Source organism: Sceloporus undulatus, chromosome 6, assembly GCF_019175285.1.
Source record: "Sceloporus undulatus isolate JIND9_A2432 ecotype Alabama chromosome 6, SceUnd_v1.1, whole genome shotgun sequence".
NCBI classification, from domain to species: Eukaryota; Metazoa; Chordata; class Lepidosauria; order Squamata; family Phrynosomatidae; genus Sceloporus; species Sceloporus undulatus.
In genome coordinates, this window is record NC_056527.1 from 29669206 (window position 1) to 29695600 (window position 26395).

General features: G+C 36.8%; 1 protein-coding gene across 1 annotated transcript in view; it reads left to right on the forward strand.

Annotated features, from left to right (window-relative positions):
- CDK14 (cyclin dependent kinase 14) overlaps nucleotides 1-26395 on the forward strand; it is a 220875-nt gene that overhangs the window by 153447 nt on the left and 41033 nt on the right. Inside the window, exons 7-9 of the mRNA XM_042472048.1 lie at nucleotides 1032-1155; nucleotides 9546-9666; nucleotides 23454-23547. Of these exons, the coding sequence (XP_042327982.1) occupies nucleotides 1032-1155; nucleotides 9546-9666; nucleotides 23454-23547 (339 nt within the window). The remainder of the gene's footprint in view (nucleotides 1-1031; nucleotides 1156-9545; nucleotides 9667-23453; nucleotides 23548-26395) is intronic.

Below are 26395 nucleotides of genomic sequence, written 5' to 3' on the forward strand. Positions count from 1 at the left end.
CCCAATATCTAAGTTACATTATACCTTTAAGCTGCTTTCCTACCATTTAATAACTGTCTTAAAGCTTTTTTTAAACAAAAGATACATTACAAAGATCCAAAACACACTGCAGAAATAATTCAGTTTGAAACCACTTTAACTGCCCTGGCTCAGTGCTAGAGAATCTTGAAAACTGTAGTTTATTGTGGCACCAGAGCTCTCTGACTGAGAAGGCTAAATGTCTCACAAAACTAGTTTCCAGAATTCCCTAGCACAGAGCCAGGGCAGTTAAAGCGGTCTCAAACTGGATTATTTCTACAGTGTGTTTTGGACCTAACTTACTATCTGGCATGCTGATGTAACCCTGAGAAACAAGCAGTAAGCCATTTTGCCAACATGCAAGATTATTTTGATATTTCATACACTTTTTGACAAATGTCTTTCTTATGAGTAGAAATTTAATAAAATACAAAGTTCACACTGGGTTTTGGACATGCTAGCACACTATGAGCAAATTCAATACCTATGGCTATCTATCCCAAAAAGCATTGAAGAATAAAAGCATCTGCTTCTAGACACATTTTTAGTTTCTTTGTAATAAAATCTTGTATAAAATATTTGAAAGTAGAAAGTTTTTGGGTGTCTGTATATTATTTATGCCCCCTTTCAACCCCCCCCCTCGCCTTGGTCTCAGTCCTTCGTCTTCCTCCTATAATTTCCTAAAATTAGCCAAGAGACACATCTGTCTAGGCTACCTCGTAATCTCTAAATCTATATGGATAAAGAGAATATAAGTTTGGCTTCCTAATAATTGAATCTTTTGAATACAGTTACCGTTGTAGATTGTTGGAAGCAGGTGAATGCAGTTGAACACAATTCTTTATTCTTACATATTCCATGTTGTTTAAAAATGCTGGTGTTTTAAATTGTAACTATGGACAAAACTTTAAGGAACTGTTTCACCTATATGCAAACACCTTGCTTTTTGTGTAGGAAGCCAATGCTCTGTGTACAACTGTTAATAAAGATAATGTTTTTCCCCTCTTTTTCAGTTATTTTTATTTCAATTGCTGCGAGGACTTTCGTACATCCACCAGCGTTTCATTTTGCACAGGGACCTGAAACCCCAAAACCTTCTGATCAGTGACACTGGGGAGTTGAAGCTGGCAGATTTTGGTAGGAAAGCTGTTAATTACAAGATTTTTAAAATAATGCTGTGCAAAATGTCAAAAGATCGTGTCCGCAGTTTTCCTCATACTTGTATGTTGACTGTGGTCACCTTAATGGTAGATAAAATGAAACACATAGAAATTGTTTCATTTCCAAAGACAAAAATACCTTTCACGTATATTATCTATATATGTGAATATCTGAAAAAGATGGAGTTCAGCTCAGGAGACACCCTAGCTGTGAGCAAATGATTTAATTTGAAGGGAATAATATGCTAAACCTATTATTTTCTGCATGATTATAGGCTTATGGTCTAAACAAAATTTTGTATTCCCTTGGAATGCAATAATAATAATAATAATAATAATAGTAATAATTTAAGCATATCTATGATATTGTTTGGTCATTTTTTTGTTGGTGGCTTGTATTTTCCAGCAGTAGTATATTCTTGCTGTCAGTAGCAGGAGTTTTCACCTTTATAAGTGTGTTTAATAAAAAGAAGAAAAGCAAGGGGATTTTTTGAAACCATGATTATCATATAGAATACAAAAGCTTATAGAATTTTTAAACATGATAAATGTAGGTAGTTCATTTGGGTGCACTTAGTAATGCCAATAAACAATCTGCTCTTCTCCTAGGATAGGCTTATCTTTCAGCTATAATAAATACAAGAAAGACTTTTCATCCTCAGAGGAGAAGACCTTCAGATTTGGTTTCCAAAAGTCAACAATACATAGTGCAATCACATTTTTAATTTAGTATCAAGACATGCTTTATCTTTAGTATATTTTATCTCCTCGGGGCTAAGAAATCAAATACACAGAGCTAGACTTTTGGGAAATCATTGTAGTTAGATAAACATGCTATGGGGAAATATTCTTGTCGCCCCACTGTTTTGAAGCTGATGGATTTTTAATTGTGGCTAACAATCCCCTTCTCTCATAATTCTGGACACTACAAGATACAGACCAAAAGTTATTTTATTGCTGTGAAATGTACTGCAGCTCATTTGGCACCTATTGAAGGGAAACAGGCTACAGGCCAGGTTATTAATAAAATTTTAAAAAATTAAATTTTAAATTTAAAATATTTGGTAAATAAAACTACAATACTTTGTACCTTTGTATGAAGTAGATCTAAATAGTTATTTTTTCCCTATTACTACTACTACTACTAGACATCAGTTTTAAAACAGGTTGGGAAAGCTTTGGCCCTTTAGATACTGTATTCATGAATTAGAGCTTCAAGCATTCCTGGCCATGGACCCTGGTACTTAGGCATGATGGGAGCAGGAATATAAAACCATCTGGAGGGCTTCATCTTTTTCATCCCTGTTAGATGTTCTCACTATGTTAAAGAGAAGTAAATTTTATTTACAATAAGTAAATAAAACTGATCTGAATGTGTACTTGATATTTCTCTTTTAGCAAATGCAATATGCTAGCTATAAAAAAGAATGAAGTCTTTTTGGATTATGTTACAAACTATGCAATGAAACTTGAGCTGCAGAACTAACTTTTTTAGATTTTGCTTTACAGTTTCTAAACTCGATTGTATGTAGACTGAAAGTCTCTAGTGCATTGGGATATGGCTGTTACTGTGGTTCTCATTGGAATGAACAGGGAATTGGAAACTTTTTAGCGTTCTTTTATGAAATAGAGATGATAAGGTTTTTCTCATTTTTGTTTCAGTGCCAGAATGTATTTATGAGCTGTATTTAGTAGGAGAAAACTGGAAAGTGAAGCAAGCATCAAAGGAGTTGATGAGTTTGAGGGGGGAAAGGTTTTCCAACGTGTTTTCTTGCATGGCTTCTGCCTCAATAAATTTTGCAATGTATTGGTTCATATATAACATGGTCTTATGGAGGGGGGGAAGGGAATCTGCTTTTCTAGAAGTACATTGAAAATTCCAGTCCAACAGGGCTGCAAATTAAACGTTTCAACAAAATTTGAGTTTTATAAATGTTTACATATTGCAAATATATAATATTAAACATGAATTTATATTATTCATTACATGTTAAGAGTTTTTCAAAAACTATTCATTTGGTAAAGAAAACTGATATCTGAGATGCAATTAAATACGAAACATTTTAAAGGTGATGGGCATGGTCCTATTTGCATTTACAGACATAATTATACAGTGGTACCTCGGGATACGAAATACCCAGGTTACGAAATTTTCGGGATACGAAAAAATCCCATAGGGAATTATTGTTTCGGGTTACAAATGTTTTTTCGGGTTACGAAAAAACTTTTGGTGCTTTTTTCAGCTTTTTCGCACGGAATCGCGGCTTTTCCCCATTAGCGCCTATGACAATTCGGCTTACGAAGGCTTTTCGGGTTACGAAAGCGGCCGCGTTACGAATTAATTTCGTAACCCGAGGCACCACTGTACTACCCTAAAAAGATGTTTAGCCCTAAAGGATGAAATGAATGTTGTCTAACTGCTAGATCAAAAGTGTGTATATAGATACATTAGTGAAGAATTCAGTTTAGAATGCTACTTACAGTTAGTATTTGAATCAAACAATATACTTTAGATTTTTGATTGTACCCGAGTGGACATTCTTGTAAGAGATCATGACTATCTCTTGAGAATCTCATGTGATACAGTAAATACAAACCTGGAATTAAAAACTCATATATCACTAGCCAACTACCAGCTCCAGAATGTAGCAATCTCACTACATGATGTAACTGTATTTCATAATTCGACTGGACTGGTGTTTCCCAAACTTTGGTCATCCAAAGTTTTGGTGGCCTAAGCAGATAGGCAGGATAGCATGAAAGCCTTTGCTATCCTGTCCCAGGTTCTTCTTTTTTTGTAAATTACTTTGTCTTCCATTTTGTAGATTATACTGTACAGTTTTATAATACACAACTTAAACATCCCATTCATTATTTGATCACACACTCTTCTCCAATGAGATTAATTTATCCATATCTAACCTTCTCTTTTTTAAAATTCTAATATCTTTATCCCTTTGCATTCTGTGATCGATTTAAACCAATCTTCTCTGTTTCAGTGTACCTTTTCTTTTGGCTTTTGCCGAAAGATGACCAGCCTCTCCAGTCATGAAATAATTTTTGTTTTATCATTTTATCATATATGTGTATTTCTGAGAGAAGTGAGCCAAGTCTTCCCCTTTCCCCCACCCCGAATTATTTCATTAAATGAATAGATTGCTTGCTGGTTAGCATTTTTTCTTTGGGCCAGACAATTTCCAGTTGCTCTCTCTCCATTAGAAACATGACACAGGAATGAGAGCCTATCATTTTGCTACAGTTCTGATGGAAAAAAAAGGATGGAAGTATGTTCTGTATATTGGTTTATATCCTGTTGTTGGGCATAGATGAACAGTGTCTAGGTGTTGTTACTACTACAGTTTATTTTACTTTGTAAGGGGCAATTGCATGTACTAGTCTTGCTTGCTTCTGGCAGTTTGTACCTGAATAAAGTTCTTTACAATGCAAGTGTGCACATGTATGCAGGTATACTCAGAAATAAGTAAATATGGGATTGAATGTTTAACATAGTTGTCAGTTCTATCCCAGAATGTCTTTCTTATTTTTCACCTACATTTATTTCTGTTGAATTTGTCATGTGTACCCATCTATTTCCAGTTCAGAGTTTTGTTAATTCCTTTGCAGTTAACCCTGAACCCCTAAGAAGAATAAATTTGCTATGTTGGAATACTTTACTGCATCACATTCACACATTTGTGTAATTAGTTGAAGTCATCTTCATAGATAATATTTACATGACAACAAATAACTTTCATTAAAGGAAAAGGTACCGCTGAAGTAGATCTGCTTTTTAATATTAAGCACTATGCCCTGTTTTTTAAAAGGACAGATATTATTGATTTAATGGCAGACTTCTTTTTGCCCATATACTATTTTAAAATACTGCATCTAGAGCAAAAAGCTAGCAGAACATATTTGGACTGGACTAGGTGTTTGCAAAAAAAGTTCTGTGTTTTCATTAAGTAGAAAAAGCACTGATTTCATCCAGGTCAGTGCTTTTAGTTAAGTCCCATATAGAGCACAGCACAAGACATGACTACTGATAATAACATTATCTTTTAAAAGGGAGTGCAGCTGACACACTAACCAGAATTCATAAGATAACCCAGATTATGTAAATCACATGGATATAGAGACACTGCAGTTTTACTAAGGCAAGAACAGATATTGCATTTATGGTTAACTGAGCAATTTGTCAATGGCTTGTTCCATTTTCCCCCCTGTTTTGAACTGCAACTTATTAGCCTTACCCAGATCTTGGAAAAGTTAATTTTTGCACTGCAACTGCCATGGCCAACAAAAGTAGGCAGCACTTTTTCTTCTTCTCTTCTTCTTCTTCTTCTTCTTCTTCTTCTTCTTCTTCTTCATATTATTATATGCTTCATGTCATCCATGGAAACTCACCAGGTCACCTTGGGCAAGTCACACACACTCAGCTTCAGAGGAAAACAATGGCAGACCCCCTCTGAACAAATCTTGCCAAGAAAACTTAGTGCTAGGGTCGCTTTAGGGTCACTATAAGTCATAGATGACTTGAAGGTACACTACAGCTGGTCCCAGAGTATTTCTGATTGGTAATCTGCGCCTTTCCTCCCTGCCATTAGCATTCAGAGAAGCAAAGGCAAACTGAGATGAAACTGATCTTTGCTAGGTTTGATGATCAGGTCGAAGAATCATTTAGTAGATTAGTTTATAGCATAAACCATTGCTGGCTTTAGAGAATAAAGTTGTTGTTACCATTTCTGACTTGTGGCAACCCTATAATGGGTTTTCTTGGCAAGTTTTGTTCAGAGTGGGTTTGCCTTTGCCTTCCTCTGAAGCCAAGAGAGTGTGGCTTCATCTAGTCCAACACTTAAATCATTACCTCCCCCCCCTCATAGCCCTCCATCAGCAGTTTTCTGGATCTGAGGGTCTTCAGAGGGAATGAAATTATTAAAACTATTATCAGATGCTAATGACTTGAAAACAATGCATTTTCTGATGAGCAGGTGATTGTCATAGTGCTCCAGTCTGAATGCTCATATATCAACTGCCAGACAGGCATCCAGCTCCTTTGTGACTTTCTTCACAGTGTGAGCAGCCAAATGAGAAAGTAGATCCATAATCACAGGTTCATGTTTCATCCAAGTTAAGAAACAGAAATTGCCACATTCAAACACAAACAAGATCAGAAACCATGGTTTGAAACTAGCTTAAGATTCTGGTTGTTCTGTACCAGAAACTGTAGCTGCCTTGATAAAATAGCTGTATACCTAGGCCTATATTTAATTGTTCATCCCAGCTAGTGTAAATCTGTAGAGTCAGTTGCTAAATGGCAAGCCAACATTTGCTGGACAGAGGCTGGACAACTACCTGCTGAGGATGCTTTAGAAGGAGAGTCTTGCATTGATCAGGGGGTTGAATCTGATGGCCCATAGGAGCCCTTCCAACTCAGTGATTCTATGATTAACATTTATTTAAATCCTGCTGATTTGATTTATATTATCTAGTTAAAACAAGCAATTATCCAGCCCTAGTTTTTCATATGTAGTCACTGCAATCTTTGGCGTATTGCTACAGATTGTCGTTTGGTGATTCAAATCCAGCAGGAAATATGGGTATTCTGAACATCCTAAACAGCCTTCTACTAACTTGTACCAATACAGGAATGCTCTTCCAAGTCACAAGCAGGAATCAAGACAGTCACCCTCTTGAAACATAAATGTATCGTATTTACCCTTTCTGAATTCACAATATAACAAAGTTTACCAAGATCATGGTAATTTTATTATTTGAAAATCTATTTGTGAATGGTTTCTAATTTGAGAGTATGCATACAGGGTGAAACAGTTAAAAATGTACATGTAATCATAGTTTTTAAACCTATGAAACAGTGTCTGTGTGATTGTAAGATCAAAAAGGAATGCCCTGACTTGAATAGCTAGTTGTTTTAGATGATTGTAAAGTGTTCACTTTCATGAACATTGAAAAACTAATATATAAAGCTAGATAGCAAGTGTTCCAAATGGATTACTACTGAATAGTGAGTACACGTTGCAATCTATACTTAGCACAGATTGAAATCACTACTCGGTATGTAACCTTGTGTTGAACATTTGGAGGGAAAATGTGGCTTTAACCACATTATTTATGTGCTTAAAAGATTGGATATGGCACACTGAGGGGAATTTAATTGGCATTAAATGATCTTGATTATGCATTGTCAGTAGCATTTTCAGCATGAAGGAAGTACACAAAGGAAAACATAAATAGCACAGCTCCTTCACCTACTATTTTGTAGAGGTTTTATGTTGGGTTTATGGTAGGCTTGATGATTAGGTGATGTGCCTTGACTTCTAACAACTGCCTCATTGTTGTCTTGTTACTGTAAAGAATTGAGTTGTAGCAGCAGGGTGCCTTTTGGGTGACCTTTTTATCTTTTAGAAAGAGCAAGATCTGAAAGACAGTTCACAGGATTATCATGAAGCTATCCATATAAATCTGTCTTCATGCCACAACTGAGAGCAAATATTATATGCTCACCTGGCAATCTTTTTCCATTACCTTTTGACTTTATGTTCGTTGCTGCTCTTAAAATTAAAAGTTCTGATGATCACCAATACAAGCAGGGCTGACTTTCCAAAGAAAGAATGTGCGGCTTCCTGCGGTGTAACCATGGAAACAAACAAGGAATCCTCAAACAATGTGATGGCACATGCTGTGCTAATTAATCCTGTCCTACAGCTTTCTCCCAGTAGGAGGAAGCAGTTAGATAAATTTTGCATGAGTAAGCATGTTTGGATGCATAAACAACATGAAGTATGTCTCCATGTCTAGGTTATCCGTCAAAAGATGGGAAAAGCCAACAATGATATGTGTTTTTGTGTGCCTTCAAATTGCCTGTCTTATGGTGACCCCAAGAATTCCATAGGGTTTTTTTAGCCAAGGGATATTCGAAGGTGGCATTGCCAGTTTCTTCCTCTGAAATATACCCTACAGCACCTGGGACAGCAATGATGACTATCTTTCATTTATAGCTTGAGTACCATGTTTTTTCCAAATTTTTAATAGTACAGTAATAATATAATTTATAATTTATTTTATAATTGGATCTTTAAACTGTTGGCCTGAGGACAACTGCCTCATTTCTCTTAAAACTCCCAACTAGAATAAGCATGTTGAATCAGTTTGATGTACCTATGTGTTGACTCACCATGTGATGCTGTGTCCTTACTCTAGTTGGGACTACTAACAGGATTTAGGACAAAATATTGATTTTTTTAATAAGCTGATCTGGGAGCCTTTTTCGGTTCATGAGTGGGGTTTAAATGGGGCTTAATACATATGCAGTTGTATCCAGATTCCAATAACAGGCTTCTGTGCTTCTGACTTTTTGTTGTTGTTGATTTTGCTGTAATTCATGAGTAGCATGCATATGCAGCCCTCAGTTCTGGTGAATTTGGAGCTGGTTTTATAAGATTCATTGCTCCAGCAAGCCTGATACAGGATACTTGCAGTGTTGTTTAGGCACCTAGGAATGGGAGAAAATGAAAGGAAACTTCATGCTTAACCTTTTCTGGTGTGCTGCTGGGAAGATGTCAGCTAGCCCCCAGCCTGAGTGCTGTATTTTACAGCTATATATGACAGTGAAACAACTGTAGATGAGGGAGCACCACTTAAACTTTATGTTCCACCATTCCCAATACAGGACAGGATTCCTGATAACATGGAGGCTTTGACCTGGAACTAACCCATCTGTAGACCTTCCTATTCAGCACGAGAAGATCATGAGCAGAGAGGGTGGGCCTAGCATCTACAGGATATAGAAGATAGGGCTGGCACACACAATCCCTCGTCTCTTATACATTTTGCAGTATCTGGTTAAGGCATAATGCCTGATAAAAAGGAAGGGTGAAGTCCTGAATATAAAGAGGAAAAGGAGCCCTGGTGGCGCAGTGGTTAAATGCCTGTACTGCAGCCATTCACTCGAAACCACAATGTTGCAAGTTCAAGACCAGCAAAAGGGCCCAAGCTCGACTCAGGCTTGCATCCTTCCGAGGTCGCTAAAATGAGTACCCAGACTGTTGGGGGCAAATTAGCTTATGTGCTAATTAGCTTACTTGCTGTTCACTGCTATGATTTTTGGAATAGCGGTATATAAATAAAACAAATTATTATTAAATTATATTTACTAAAATAATTAGTCCTCCCTCTTGATATTTTATGAATTGTCATTTTGTTAATGATGTGCTGAAAGATAATTTAACACACAGGCAGCAGAAGCAAAATTTCAAGCACACTTGTGTGCAACATGGTATTTAATGATCTAAAGTAGTCTTTGTTTCTATAAATGCTTATTCCTTGTTTATGTTTGTATTTACCCTATAGGACTTGCAAGAGCCAAATCTGTCCCCAGTCATACATATTCTAATGAAGTGGTTACCTTGTGGTACAGACCTCCTGATGTCCTCTTAGGCTCAACAGAGTATTCCACTTGCCTTGATATGTGGTAAGAGTGCTTTGCTTTTACAGGATCCTTGTTAGTTTGGCTTTGACATGTTTTGAAAAACAGTGCGTTTGATGAGCTAAGGCTGCATTACTGTATACAGTATGCAGTAGGAATAATTTCCATTGAATTTAATTTTAAGTAAAAGTGCATGGTTTGTTCTTTAAGATTAAAAAGCAGAGTCTACACCATTTGTAGATGTACATTGCCAGATACTGTTCCACAAAGAAATCTTAATATCTCCCAATAGCTAGTTATTAGTGTCTTTGCATATGAATACTGTATATACTCATGTATACGTCTAGAAATTTTAGTCAAAAAAATTGATAGAAAAAAACTGAGTCAACTTATCCACAGGTCAATGTAAGTACTGTACTTTAACTCTTATTTTAAAAAAGGAACCATCCTCTGGTGTAAGCCAAGGGTATAATTTGTTCTGGAACCATTGACTGCCCTCTACCATCTCATCCATCCAGACTTTAGTGTGAACACAAAACTTATGCTTGCTGGAATTTTGTAAGTTCTTTGACATTGTTTTCCTTTGCTTCATCATTTAGATCTTTATTACATGCCCCTACATTTTACCGTCACTTATCCACAGGTCATATAATAATCCATAATTTTGCCCCGAAATCCTGCCCTCGATTTATACATGAGGTCAACTTACAGTCAAGTATATATGGTAGTTATGCATTTCAAGCAAGTAGTGTGACCACTTATGCTGTCTTTTGTTGGACTAATCCAATCTGGAAAAAAATTGCACCCTAATAAACACTTGGAGAGAACTAGATAAAAGCCATTGGAATATAATTCTGTGAATAAAGTAAACATGATGACAAAAGCAGCATCGCCCAGCTCATCCTTTTTACTTCGCTAGATGCTCCTTGCCCATTTGTAATACTTACAACGGTAGGATAAACCATAGGATACCTTTGTTCTTTTCACTTGAAATTAAACAAACAAAAGTAGTGGTAGATTTCAGACAGCATGCTTGAACTTCACCTGGTATTTCGGTAATGTGGTTTTAGGGCTCTTGCCTCCAGCCATTGGTGGATTCTATTTTATGTTGTTTGATATCCCTTGCTATCTTTGGCCTTTGTATAGGTAGTGGATGACCAAGTTTTTAGGAAATTCAGATCACTATTCATGGAATGGAGTCTTCTTTTCACCTTTTTACCATTATAAAACTCAAAATATTTTACAGCAAGCAATCAGTATAGGGTGAAATAAACACGGTCCATTTCTGTAGAAAGAAAGGAAATATAGGCAGGATACAGACTGCCCAAAAAGGGTGGTCTCCCACCACCCTGGTTTGCTCCGCGAGGGAGCCGCAGCAGACAAACCACACGGCTCCATTGCGGAACAAAAAGAACCCACAAAAAGCGGGGTTCTTCTTGTGGCGCCTTTGTGACAGCACAAGATGCCAATGGCGCACTTGCGACATCACAAAGATGCTGGGGTGTTTGGACGCTACGCGCGCGTCGCATCAAAATGACAGCACCCGTGTGTATAGGGAGCCACCATTTTGACACCCCCGTCACGTGCTGGGGTGAGGCCGGTATGGACGCTACATCCTCGGCCAACCCCTAGCACATGACGGGGGCGGCGCAAAGTCCCATTTAAATCGGGCCAAAGTCAGGTCCAACTGTATAAATTTACTCCACTCATAAAGTCATAGAGCTTGGAATGCAGAATTTAACAGAAGAGGAGATGTGACTAAGGCTTTGCTTGTTGCAAATTTCCCCCAAACACACCTTTCTAGACAGATTTCTCACAGCCATGCATATTTCCTATATTGGAGCTCCTCTGAAAATTAGCAAGGAAGCTAGGCTGAGGATAGGAGGAAGTTCTGCATTTTGCACCTTACTCACTTGCTGTTCTGATTGGATCGACATTGTTTTTTAGGTACGCAATGGAGTTTGCTTTGCATTGTTCATTATACACAATGGAGTTTGCTTTGCATTGTTTTTAGGGGCGTGTCCCCAAATTTTTGCTACTAGTTATGTTTCTATCATTGTGATGTTCTTGACATTCTTTGACATCATGGAAAAAATACAAATAGTTTAATTAACCTCTGTGTATATGTGTGTGTCTGTGTGTGTGTGTTATGTGCCTCCAAGTCTTTTCAAATTATGGTGACTCTAAGTTGAACCTTTCACTGTTTTTTTTTTTTTTTTGTTGTTATGGTTTTGTTTTGTTTTTGTTTGTTTGTTTGTTTGTTTGTTTTCATTTTTTGGTAAAAATTGTGCAGAAGAGTTTGCCTTTGCCCTTCCCTGAGGCTGAGAGAATGTGACTTGCCCAAGATCATGCAATGGGTTTCCATGGCTGAGCAGCAATTCAAACCCTGGTCTCCAGGGTAGTAGTACAACACTCATACCACTTTACCATGCTGGCTCTCTTAGTGAAATAAATTTTGATAAAAATTACTTTCACATTTAAAAATTTTTCACATATAAAGTTTGAATGCAAAATTCAGAGTTCCAGCAGGAATGCAGCCTTACATTTTAAGCAGTTAATTGAGATGCTCTAAGAAGTATGAGATAAATATACAGTATTTCTAAAATGAAGTCTGTGGTGGGGAAAAAAAATCAGGATCAATCACAGATTCCTTCCCAACACCATATATTACCACTGCCAAGGTGAAAACTGGTTCTAGCTGGAGGACATAAAAAGAATGTCTTTAATAACGGACATGAAATATTGATGTCCCATGATATAGGACCTTTAACACAAGTCAAAAAGATATACAGGGTGCTTTTCAAGAGTAACACTTTGTTCCAGGTGAAAAATGAGTCAGTACTGATTGCATCTATCAAATATATGAATCCAGCAAAATGACAAATAATTTATCTTCTGAAAAATAGTGAGCAATCATAGGTTGAGGCTACAGTTGTGAACATACAGGTCATGTAGATGCAAGATGGAAAGTCTTTTCTGTATGTCTCAGTTGACACACATTGTGAACTATGCAAAATAGATACATCTAGTGTATCAAATACTAAACTCTTATGGAAGCGTTCACTGATTTGGCTATAATATGGTTAAGATAATATTACAGCAGCCTGTAATGTTTTAAATGTATTTTGCTAAATGTATTTTTGTCTATAATATGTTTGCTTATCTTAAAACTTAGACAGTAAGTTTGTAGTAGCCTACAATATCGTATATATGTGTCTGCCTGTTCATATAGAGTATAAATAATGGAACATTGGTATGAATATGTTTGCTGGGTCTTTGGAACATAATAAAGAATTGTTGTTGTTGTGAATATTTCTTTCCTGCATCCTCATACCAAAATAATAATAATAATAAAATAAATGAAGGTGGCCAATAAAGGTAAAACCATTTTATTAAGACAAGGAGCATGCACGTGGCAGCAAGTGAATAAGTAAAGCAATACACATTGGAGTTATGCACAGAATAACATGTACTGGATATATATTTACAATGGGTAATGGTGACTGATTATCAGTTAAGAACTGAACTAGGATTGATCTACAGTGGGCCCTCCGCATTTGCTGGGATTAAGGATATAGTACCCCTATGAAAGCAGCCCGATTTGGGGGGGGGGGATGCAAATAAAAAACACTATTCCTAGAATATTTCTAGGAATCTCTAGGTCCTCTAGTGCAACTTTTGGCAGAAGTTACTGAAAATTCTTTGCCCTCCTTATCTTTTAAATGATCAGTTATTGTAGGTTTTTGGTGGTCTTCTACTGTCACAGCTTCCATCCAGCATTCTGTTGCAAAATTATTCACCTCTTTTATCTCTTTGAAAGAGCCAAGGTGGCAGAGTGGTGTGACTGTTTAACAAAAATACTAGGAGATCAAAGTTCAAATCCCCACTCAGCCTTGGAAACCCACTGGGTAATCTTGGGCAAGTCATACTCTCTCAGCCACAGAATGAAAGACAACATCCCTCTGAGTACGAAATCCCCATGATAGGTTTGCCTTAGGGTCGCCATAAGTCAGAAGTTACTTGAAGGCATAACAGCCACAAAATCTCTTTGATCATGTGATTCATCTACTTAAGTTATTGGACTGGTGTTCCAGTCCATTTCTGGATTCTATAGAAGTGGCTTACATGTCTTCACACAATCTTTGCTTATTAAACTTCACCACATTCGCTCTTCTGCTCTCTGAAACTTATCTCCCTATTTCTCCTTGCTGTCCCCATGCCTGAACTGTTTTCCAAGTACCTTCCTAAAATTCATCTTTTCCATGAGGCATTTTGATAAACTTGATAGTCCCTTCATGTATTGCAATTATGCTAAACATAACTGAAATAATAAGATATTATTGCTCTGCTTACTTTTGCCAACATTATCCCCATTCCTGTGGCCATATTAGAATGCCATGACCTTGGACTAGAGGCATGTCACACCAGTTCATTGTAAAGTGACATATACATAGGAGGGGAAAGGAAGGTGGCACTGGCATTGGTGATGCTGATATAATTATCATCACAAAGCATAGTGAGAGGTTCAAGCAGAAAAGGAAACAAACAACTTTCTGACTTAACTGCTTGTCAGCTTTACACAACATTCACACATGGTTTGGATGAGAAATTTGCAGTGTTGCATTGTCTAGCATTTCTACTAGGATGGAAGTTACTACTTGCATGGATGGGGAAATTAATAGACAGAAAGTGTATCTGTCTCTCCCAGCTCCCTGTAAAACAATCTAACCATTACAAATGTACACAGCTCTTTGCTTGTTTTTCTTAACAAGAAAAATGAGGTGGGGCAGGGTGAAATCAGCAGGCATGAAATTTATAGTGAATAGCTTCTAGTAATGTATCTTGGTGAATTGAAAAGGAGGCAGAAAGTGAGTAAAGTCACAAATAGTGAAAAGGAATACAAATATTAACCACTGGACAGTGTCTGGGAAGCAGGTGCCAGTAGCAGCAAGCTATTTATACACTTCATTTGTTGTTGGAGGGCACTGAGAGAGTAACCAAAAGCTAATGATTCATGTACAATATTAATGTTCTCCAGCTTTCACTGTAAATAGCCACTGGCCATTTAAAAATATTAATGAAGATGTACATGTATTAGTGGTGGTAGCTAGAAATGCTAATCAGTATGGGACGTACTGTGATTTGCTACTGTTAGCATACAGTAGAATTATATGCTGTTTGTATTAAGCAACATAGAACTACATCAGTGCACTACTGGTATAGGGTCTATTATTTGTTCTTAACATTGCTATGGCCTCAAATTATGTTGGACTCAAACTTCTATTATCCCCAGCCAGAATAGCCAATAAACAAGGCTTGTGGGAGCTGCAATTGCACAAACTTAGAGGGCCACAGGTTCTCCATTCTTGCTATGAAAACATATTTCCACAGAATAGGTGGAGTAAATAGTTGGATTAGGATTAGCTTTGTGCCCCTCGACATAATGAACATCTATCTGTACAGACATGTAGAGTGTGATGCACAGATGCATCAGTGTGCATGTCGCTACCATTGAATAATGTGGGCATGACCATCTGCAGTTTCTGCCATCTGTGGGGAGGGGGAGAACAGAGCCTTTGCAACTAGGTGGGATCCAAGAGCTTCTGCAGCTGTGCCACGATCACCCTCTCATTCACCTTAATCCAAAGGACTATAACTGACTGGTGCTTGGTATAAGTCTCTGGGTGCAAGGCAGTCTGTTTCAGAGGCTGTCATACAAGTTGGCACCACTTCCTCACATAGGTATACACTGACCACCTCCTGGAGCCAGCAACAAACAAAGCCCCCACCGCCAGCTTTAACTTTAAAAACTAAGGTGGCCAAGTGCCAAAAGGACATGTGGTTGGCCACATCACTGAAAGTGTCTTGTCCTCATCCATAGGCTCCATCTACTGAAACTGATCCCACAAAACAGGGTAAGAGAAATAAAATAAGTGAATAAATAAATAAATATGTCTCAAATCAATAATATGTTGCATTGCATACCTCATAAAGATTTAGTTCACATTTGGTGTCAGGATTGCTTTGGAGATGTGTATGTTTGCAATCCGCCACACATGATTTAGTTTTTCAATCTTAACTACTGTTCATCTTTAATACACTGTTAATTTCCTCTGGTTTTTCATTTTGCTTGAAAAGGGTTTCAGTAGGGCATTTTAAAGGAAATACTATCCTATAGGTTCAGAAGATGTATGCCACACTGAAGCTAGTGGTACTTATATAAATACTGACTTTCCCGTTTCCCTTCATTTCCCATTGATTCAATGTGTCTAGTCTAGGTGGGATTAGCAGTTCCAATTAGATCTGTGTGACTGTATTATTTACTAAACTGCTCTAAATTCCCCCTCCCCCATTTTAAGATATTACATGTAACTGTGGCTTCATAAAATTTATCATTATAGAATCATAGAGTTGGAAGAGACCACAAGGGCCATCCAGTCCAATCCCGTGCCATACAGGAACACACAATCAGAGCACTCCTGACAGGTGGTCATCCAGCCTCTGTTTAAAAACCTCCAAAGAAGGAGACTCCACCACACTCTGAGGGAGTGTGTGCCACTGTCAAACAGCAGTTGCTGTCAGAAAGTTCCTCCTGAGATTTAAGTGGAATCTTTTTCTGTAGCTTGCATCCATTGCTCCAGCCTCAATATGACACCCTTTAAAATACTTAAACAGGGCTATTATATCTCCCCTTAACCTTCTTTTCTCCAGGCTAAATATATCCAGCTTTCTAAAATGCTCTCCATAGGGCATGGTTTCTAGTATGGGTTTTATCATCATCATCATCATCATCATCATCATCATCTTCATCATCATCATCTATTTAATTTATAGCCAGAAAGACCTCCAGACCCATGGAACTTGTTGAAATTGATTGTTCAGTCTTTTGCAAATTTCCACACTTTGAATAACAGGTCATACTGATTGTCAATTGAAAAGGTTACTGGACAGTGTAGGGAAAAGTTGATTGTAGCAATATGATACTTTATAGCTGGAGTTCTGAATCTCCACTTTACATTATAGTTAAAGCCAGCACAGAAAGCATTGAGTATGCAGTGACTTTAACCTTTGTGTAGAGAGGCTCTGTCTGTGCATGCTATTCATAGACTTGGTGTTTATCTTGCAGCATTCCATTGGGATAGCTACAGCTTGGTGCTAACAGATAAGAACTTTGTCATGCATCGGAAGTCAGAGAAAAATATTTTTACAGTGCTTGTCCAGTGTACAAAAGTGTGGGTGTCTGAATAGTGTATGTATGCATATGTCTTGATTCCTGTCTAAAAAGAGATACCACTTTATTTCATTTTCAGGTTTTATTATTTATTTTATTATTGGGTTAAAGTATTTCTGTATCACTGTCCAGCCCACAAGAGCTCCCAAGGTGATGAACAAATTGAAACCATTAAAATTATAAATACAATACAAATAAAACAAAACCATTTCAAGAACACATTAAAATATTCTTTAAAAACTCCTAAAAGCAGTCTAAAGCAATATTAGAATCCAGTTAAAACAGCAATTTCAAACATTGAATGCCATGTAGAACAATGTTTCTTTGATTGCCTGCTGGGAACTCAAAAGAGGTAGGGCCAGACCAATTTCCTTGGCTAGAGTGTTCCACAGTCAAGGTTCAGATCACACGATCCAGGCTGATCTTTCAGCTCTGGCCCCAGATGGTAGCATAGCACTGTAGCAGTAAGTGAGTCAGTAATTCATTCAAAATGTAAGATGCCTAATTCCTTGTTGTCTTACAGCAGAGATAACTAGCATCTACGTTTACACAATTTACCTTTTATTTTACACAATGACTCCAAATCCACTAGAGTTAGATGAAAAATTAACCAATAGCAATAGCATTTACATTTCCATACCGCTTCCTAGTCAATTCAGTGCACTCTAAGTTGTTTACAGTCTCCCCACAGCTGGGTACTGATTTTACCGACCTATGAAGGGATGGAAGGCTGAGCCAACCTGGAACCCCTTGAGATTGAACTCACAATTTTGTGGCTACAGTGCCAGCATTTATCCGCTGCACTACCAGGGCAAAAACCAAGAGTTTTGTGTACACAAAACTCCAATTTCTGATCACTGGAGACTTACTCATTTCAGCTGTATAATTTAGGGCATGGGCATTCACTTTGTTGCCACTACTGTTTAAAAAAAAATAGCCAGAGATTTTTGCAAATCAGACAAAGATTACTAGTCTAGATCTACTAGGTCTAGATTTGCCTTCTGCCTAACAATCTCAACATTGCCCATAGAAATGGAGAAGGCAGTATAGAATACATCCAACACTCTTCCAGCTGTTCGTTGCTGACGATGTCAGCTAATGGTGGGAAAGGATCCAGGGAGAAGCCCTAGTTGAGCTTCAAAGCAAACCCTCGGTTTCTTGGTTTAAAGGAAAAGGGAGCTAGTCTCTTTCTAACTCTTAATCACCATGATAGACAGCTTCAAAGCCAGTGAAATAATAGTTTGAAATTAATTGTATGAGACACATGTATTTGAGGGTTAATTTAAACACTCAAATACATATGCCTCATACAACTAATTTCAAACCATTATTTCATACTAAATAATACTAAAATAAAAATGTTAGCTTTGAGTGCAACTGTATAAGATTTAGTTTTACCTATGTGAACAAATACATTCTGGCCCACTTGGCTTATTCAACAATTATTATTAAAGTCAAATATACCCAAGAAGTAATTCATAAAAGCAGTGCATAGTGTATCCACTTCTACTAAGTCTTTTTCTTTTTACTTCCAGCAATAATAATAAAATATATTATTCATCAAGTGCCCAAAACATTTATGTTCTGGAGAAATGTGGTCAAGAATAGGCCTAGCATGCTGATCAATACTATAAAAATGAGAAAAGAGACAGTAAGTAATGCCCAGGAGAAAGGAAAACAAAAAGGGGTATCAGGTGGCAAACCATGGAGGATCAGCTAAATTTATTATGAAAGCAGTGTGATGGAGAAAATTTCAAATAGCAGGAAATTATTAATAAGTAGTAATGAGTTTCAACTATGGAAAAGGAGGTTACAACCAAGAAATATAAGTGATTTTAGGTGTAGAAACTTTTCAATTCCATGATTAATAGATAAAAGAATAAAAAAGAGGTAGCAGAGGATGCAGACAAAAGAATGGAAGGACTTATGTGAGATGAAGCAAGTTGAATATTCCAGGGGAGGGCAAAATGGCTGTTAATGTGAAAAATGGAGAAATGTGGTCAAGTTATCCAACAGGGGACAACAGACAAGTAGGAGGATTTACAAAAGGTATGAATAGATATACCAGAAATAAGAGTGAACATATGATTACAACCATCATATAAAGAATATTGAAACACCACGTAGTATTCAGAGACATAGCTATGTTAGTCTGGAATATCAAAATGCAAAGAGATGTTATAGCACCTTTGAGATTATGTGAAAAAAGCTGTAGAATAAACTTTCGTAGACTTGGTCTAATTCGTCAGATGCAGACGTAGACAAAGTCTATGAAATTTTATTCTGCAACTTCTTTTTCTTAATTAGTCTCAGAGGTGCAGTCCCACAACATATTGTTGGTTGTGTTAAAGGGGGGGGGAAGGCTGAAATTTAAATTAATCCTACAAAAAATATCAAGTTCCTAAATTAAAAGGATCTTTGACCCTAATGAACGAATTGTTCAGTATTTCTACAATCTAAATTCATACTGAAGCATCTGTCATTTTTTTTCTTGTTTTCTCTGCCTCTATAATTCCTGTGGTTATGGCGGGATTCCTAGAAAATTAATGGGAACACTAGGAGTGCAGTATTTTGATAGTATGGCCAGATATGCTCCTACTAGGATATTAATGAGCTTAGTCATGCTTGATGTCATGTGGAAAAGCACACATGTTTACATCATATGCCTATCACTTTAGCTCTTTTGTTTATTTGCAGTATTGCATCCCATTTTAAATGGATATGGGTTTTATGAAATGTTCTTATTTAGAATATTATTGAATATTATTTTATCTTTTATGCAGTGCTTTCTCCTCACATGTTAACATAAGTCTAATTGCTCTTCACTAAGATAACATAGTAAGCTGGATTTGAATCTGAAAAGCCTTTTTAGTTTTCTGTTCTAGAGTATAGTTTGTATTTTAGGATAAAGAAATCTTTCTTTTCTTAAGACTGCAGAAACAACTTTTCTTAATTTTGGGGTGTGTATGGCTTTATTTGTAATTCATTCAAATTTTATCTTGTAAACTTTCAAAACCATTTAAAATTTTAGGCAGCCCTTACTCTCATTAAGTATACAACTGTTTACTGTGGATATATACAGGAAGAATGGATCTGAATTGTCTCATAAGTGCATTTGTATTCTAGGAATTCTAAGGATGTTGTATATATTATTTTATGAATTTAGAGGAAGAGCAAGTGACTCTCAGGCTTTTGCGAGCAACCTCTCTAGCCTAATTTCTCCCCTTGATAGGAAGGAAAATTCTGTCCACCTTTTATATATAGTACATGGATTTTCCTAAACCTAAAATGGAAAGAGTCATGGCTCAGTGCTGAACCCATTGCTTTGCATGTAGGATTTCCCCGTGTCACTCTCCAGGTGGAGTGGGAAAATCCTTAGTTGAAAAACTTAGACAGCCACTGTTATTCAGGGTAGACATAACTGAGCTAGATGGTCCCATGGTTTGACTCTTGTGTAAGCCACCTCTCTGTGAACAGTCATTTTTCAGTCTGGATGGAAATTGAGTATGGAGACCCAAGGTACACTGAAATTTACATTTGATTGCACCAGGCGTTAGTGTTCTCTGGACAAAATCTTTGAAGAGCCTGACATGTGCTTTATTACACATCAAGTACTCAAAGTAAAATCTGACAGCTACAGAACATTTTTTCTCTTCATTTTAAATTTTTTCCCCACATTGATTTGCAGTCTGTGTTGACATGTTCACAAATCTTCAGTAAAATCAGTTATGCTTTTTGCTTACATCTACTTCAGTAAAGAATTTTCTGAAATATTTACTTTTAAGTTTTCTGTATCAGAAAGCTCTATCATGCCTGCCACCGTAATATTTAAATGACTGAAAGGCTTTTAATGCACAAGGAGAATATAAACCACTAGATCTACAATGTAGACATTCTGCAGCATTGTCACCTGCACAGTTATAAACACAACTGTGGACCTATTGAATCAGCTGAACTTTCTTAAATGTTAACTTGCCTAGTTTTCATTGATTTATTGGGCCTGTTCATTGTTTGAACAATTAGTTAGATTTAGATGATTCTCTCCAGATTTCAGCCACTTACCACAGGCAGGTCTTTTCACTCTACAAAAAAAGAGGAGGAAAAAAAGGTCAGCATAAAAAAGCCTGAACAAATTTTCCATCTGTATACCTTTTGGTTCTAACCAATTTAATGTTCATTGAACCATGATACAGCAAAATACCTGTAGAACTGATGTGTTCTGTTGTCAGTGTGTTGAATCCGTTTGGTGGAAGTTGAAGTCTTTGGATGAAGGGCACTTGATTTAACTAAGTTCAGAAAATACCCCAAAATATAAGAAGTGATTTTTATTTTTATTTTCTCTGATTTTATTTTATTTTTATTGTGTTTTCTAGCTTTGGGTAACTGGCGGTGTTGCAAAGTATTACTTTGAAAAGTAACAAATTACTTATACAAATTACTTGTAAAAAGTAATATGGGTATATATTACTCATTACTTGCCCCAAAATACTATATTTTTTATTTTTAATGAAATGTTCCTTCTGCATTAAAGTGCCTAGATTGTCATTGCCAGCAGGTGTTGCTTGCTCTGTGGTTGCAAGACAAGCAACACTTGTTAAAATTCCCTCTTTTACACTACATTTAAAATTGCTGCATCTCTTTCCCGTTTTCAATCTAGTAATTCTAATTTTCTGTGGGCAGTAAACCTGCCTTAAGTTTGCCTTAAAGCACTACACAAGTGGTTAGGGGGAGGGGGAAAGGCTTTATATATACCAGGGACTCTTTTACTCTTGGGGATGTTCGGAAGCCTCCCTCCTCTCACACCAGCTGGAGGACTTCACCCCCAAAATGAGGTGTCTTTGCTTCCAAGTAGCTCAGAGAATAAAGGAGCTAAAATAAAAATCATGACATTATTTTTCTTACCTGAGAATCTTTAGGTCCTCCAGCATGATTCTGTGACCTACGTCTGGTGGAAGTGGAGCATCAAAAATGACCATTTTTAATAAGGGCATAATGCATAAACTTCTTTGTAGAGACACTGCGGTGGCCATTTTTAATAGGATATTGCCTATTAAAGCTTCTGCAGAGAAGCTTCTGCATTATGCCCTTATTAAAAGTGGCCACTGCTGCTCCCCTTTTGCAAGAAGTAGGTCATAAAGTAAAATAAAATAAACTTCAAATAATCAAATCCTTAAATGCTAAACCTTCAAAACTGGAGGGCCAACTGTAATTAGTAATGAACAGCTCAGGAAAGAGTAACAGTAATATTATTACTGGATACAAAGAAGTAATGTGATATATTACTTTGGAAAGCAAACAGTAATATTATTATGTAACACCTTGTATTACTCTGTTATATTACAAAACACTTTATTCTGCATACACAAACAATCGGTTATACATTTTAATCCCAATTCCAGTGTTAGTAAAACTCTACAATGCATTTTTTATCCTAGTTCGTGAGGGTTATACTGTAAATTGTCTGTGTTTGACTAAGATAGATTGGACTTAATGAAGCAGTAAGGAAAGCAGGTGATGAATGGCAGCTTCATCATTCAGTTGTTTTCAAATGCCCTTGATGGTTACAGAATATAATTTTAATCCCATTTCTGATCATACACAATATAAATAGGAAAGGACATGATGTGTGCTACAATCTGTATTACTTGATAATTTATCTTTTTGGTACCATAAACAATGACACTCACCCCTCCTTATTTGCAGCTTTGATATTTGCGGATTTGATTATTCATAGATTTTATTAACATGTTCTCTCTAGGAATATCTAGGTCCTCCAGGGCAACTCTATGGTCAACCTTAGCCAAAAGTCACACTGAAGGACCTAGGGATTCCTAGACAGAACACTCGACTAGGCATTTGTAGTTCCTCCAGTGCAATTCTATAGTCACTGTCTGGCAGACATTGCACTGGAGGACTTAGAGATTCCTAGAGCAATGTTCTCTCAAGTAAAAACATAGAGTTTTTATTATTTTATACATTCACAGGGGTCCTGTGCCCCTAACCCCAACAAATGTGGAAGGACGAGTGTAATGTTGTTCTAAACCATATTTGGTGAGATTAGGTTGTACCTTGAAATATGATTGCATATGTATCTATTTTTATGAAACCCTTGAAACAAATTGAAGGAGTTTTTAATTAAAGAGCTTTTTGTAAAACATGGCCTGTAAATATTCAGTTATATCCTCTTAATTAATTAAAGGAATTGCATTTAAAAAAAACACAACGTTTTTCCAACAATGTTATTTACCAACATTGCCATGGGAAATAGTTATTTACGTGCTAACAATTACATCCATTCAATTTTAATTAGAACATAAGTATGCATATTTATTCTGTGAGTGTATATGTATTTGTATATAGACAACCCACATGAAGCTGTGGGCAGACTTTTAGTTAGGATAATTTTTATTCCATTCTTAAACTAATGCCAGAATGAAATTGAAGAGGAGGCCATTCAACATCTGAGGTGCCACCACAGAGAATGCTTTCTCCCATGTTGCCACATAGTGTATTACTTCCTCTGTTGGGTCACAAAGGAAGCAAATGGCTGCTAAATTTGAACATCAAGCCTCTTTATCTAATATTTTTTATTTTTTTTCAGGGGAGTAGGTTGTATCTTTGTGGAAATGATTCAAGGTGTTGCTGCTTTTCCAGGAATGAAAGATATTCAAGATCAACTTGAAAGAATATTTTTGGTAAGTTCCACACTACACACAGAGTTTGACTGCTGTACATAAATGTTCTTATGAGTTTGTTCTTATGGTGCAAGTGCCTGGAGGCTGGCACTACAATTCTTTTAAATCAAAGTGAGTTCAAATGCTATGCTACTTTGAACAAAAATATTACCAATAACTATCTGTATAATAGATGGTGAACATATTTAATTTTTTCTGATTAACTGGTCTAAAAATAGAATTAGTCTGCTAAAAGAAGGGGCTTCTTTTCAATTGTTGAGAAAATTTGTATGAGACAATGAGACAATTTTAAAGTACAAAATCAGACAGACTGTTTGAAATAATTGATACTTTTAATTCTTTCACAGTAAGACCTCACACAGTTGTAGAATGTGATTCAACAGAAGCATTATTCCTAATTTTTAAGAAACGTTTTTTTTCTTATTTTCAACATCACCATTATTTTTCTGAAACTGGAGTTCAGGACAGTGTTTATTGTTTAATAATATGGACTCACTTCCAAATTATGCCACCCGTAGAGTCAAGCAACTGATCAAAGAGAAAATTTATCTTGCTTTCAAATGGGCCGATCTTCTTTCAGTTTCGAGTTTTTCTTTTTCTCTTTGGTTCCCATTGTACAAGACTTCATTTGGGTTAGAGTATTACTTTATTAATCTTACTTTGGCCCCTGCTAGAAAAGCATTTACTGCTCTAAGGTTCCAATGTATGCCTTCTGCCTATTTGCCGGGCAAATATAATAACACAGCTGTCCATCTAAGACTATGTATCTGTAAAACTGGGGAAGTGGAGAATATAGAACATTACCTTCTACGCTTCCCTCTGTATATATCTCCTAGACAAAGATTTCTTGGTTGTATTTTGAAATCCCTTTCCGGTAGATCTTGCTTTCAGCAGACCTGTGTCCTTTTGGCTGGCAACAATGCATTTGTTACTTCTATGGTAGCAAAATTTGGTTTAGCTGCTAGCAAGATTAGAATTAGCTATCTTGATCGGAATGACAGCTAGATCTATTCTAGTTTTATGGTTCTATTATTTTATTATATATGATGTATTATTGGTTTTTTGTTGATGGATCTCTTTTATTAACTTTACCATGTTGTTTTTGGTGATTTTTATGCTTTGATGTTGTTTTTTAACACTGTTTTTGTATTTACTGTTTGGATATATTTTATATTGTGACGGCTTTTAGATTTTAACAATATAAATTTCTATTCTATTCTTAATAATATGGTTTTGTTGAGGTTTTTTTTAAACTATTAAGTATATCTTGTGGTCTGCCTGTTGTAGATTTGTGTGCCAGAAAAAAAGACCAAATAAGGCTTATGTTTTCACTTTTAGTGTGTGGGATTGGACCATTATATCATTTCAGTCCCTATGATTCTGATGAGATTCAGAATGTTTTTGCTGTATGGAACATGCAGAACCTAACACCATGCAACACTATGTTAAATCACAAATTTCTTTTAGAAAGTGGTAGTTCACCAGAGATGAATTACCACAGAAATTACTGTATTAAATTACTGTATTAAATAACTGATTGTATTCATACTTAGGATAACCAAGACAATTATGATTCAGGACAGTTATCTCTGGGATGAGTATTAGGATGATACAACTAGAGAGTCTGGTGGATCCAGATGATTTCCTGACAATTTTGGGGTATTTGGCAGCTAACATGGTTGGTGGTTCTGTCACTGTCTTCATAAGTCTCTGAAATGCAGAACTGACTCATAACGTCCCATAAAATTGCTCCTAAATATCCTCTTTCCTCACAATGAATTCATATGGTTAAAATGATTTACTCTTTGGAATATAGACAGAGAACTTGTGGAGCTCTGGTTAACTACATGCTTACTTGATCGTTCATCCTAGCTGTTAATATTGGTTTCATCAGTGTTACACACTTGAATTTGTAGGGGTTAGTGCTTATCTAAGAGAATTCCTTCCTGCATTGCTAAAAGAGGCCACTGGGGACTGCTTTTAAAATGGCATGATTACATCCTGCTGATGGTAATAATTATAGCTTGTTATCAAATATTCCCTTTTTTAGGCATGTGTGTGATAGTGGCTCAATTCCAGGGCTTCTCTTTTGTCTGGATTGTGCCCTTGTTTGAGAGCTATAACTTTTGGCAGCCTAATGCAGGGTTGAGCAACACAAGTCTCCTGGGTTGTATGGAGTTCCTAATGCTATTTTTGTGGCTTCCAATCCTGGCAGTGGGCACAATTGCCACCTCTTCTAGAACTATATCATTAAAAAAATGTTGGTAATACAAAAACAATATTTTGGTCCTCCTCTCCTCACAGAGTTCTGTGGAATGGGAGGCTTTGAATGATATAGCAGCTATAAACATACCTGATAAAAGATTACCTCACTGTAATAATCCATGCTGTAGGCATTCATAGGAAGACAGTTAACCAGAAAGCCAGACTGTGTAGACTACCTGGTGTGTGTGGTTCATGAGATGAAGCAGATTTTGATTTATTCCCACTCAGAGCCAAAATAGATGGCCCTGAAGGGTCAGCTTGATGCCGCTTCTTTGATCACCGGATCAGGGCTGTGGCAACCACACGCTGTGGCCTCAATCCATCTTTTTGCCAGCCCATAGTGAAGCGGCAGAAAGCCACTCCTTTTTGATCTGGCAAAAATCCAGCTGTGCTGCCACTGCAGCTTTGCAGCAAATAAACACCACACCGACAGAGTGCTGCAAAGCTTCCTGCCATGTGGTCAGGCAGGCAGCTTCATGGCGGCTTACTGCTGGCTTGGGGGTGTGCATCATCTAAATGACACACACGCAAGATCCTGGGAAGCTGCCACAAAGGGACCGTTTGTTTTGCCCCTAACTCTTCA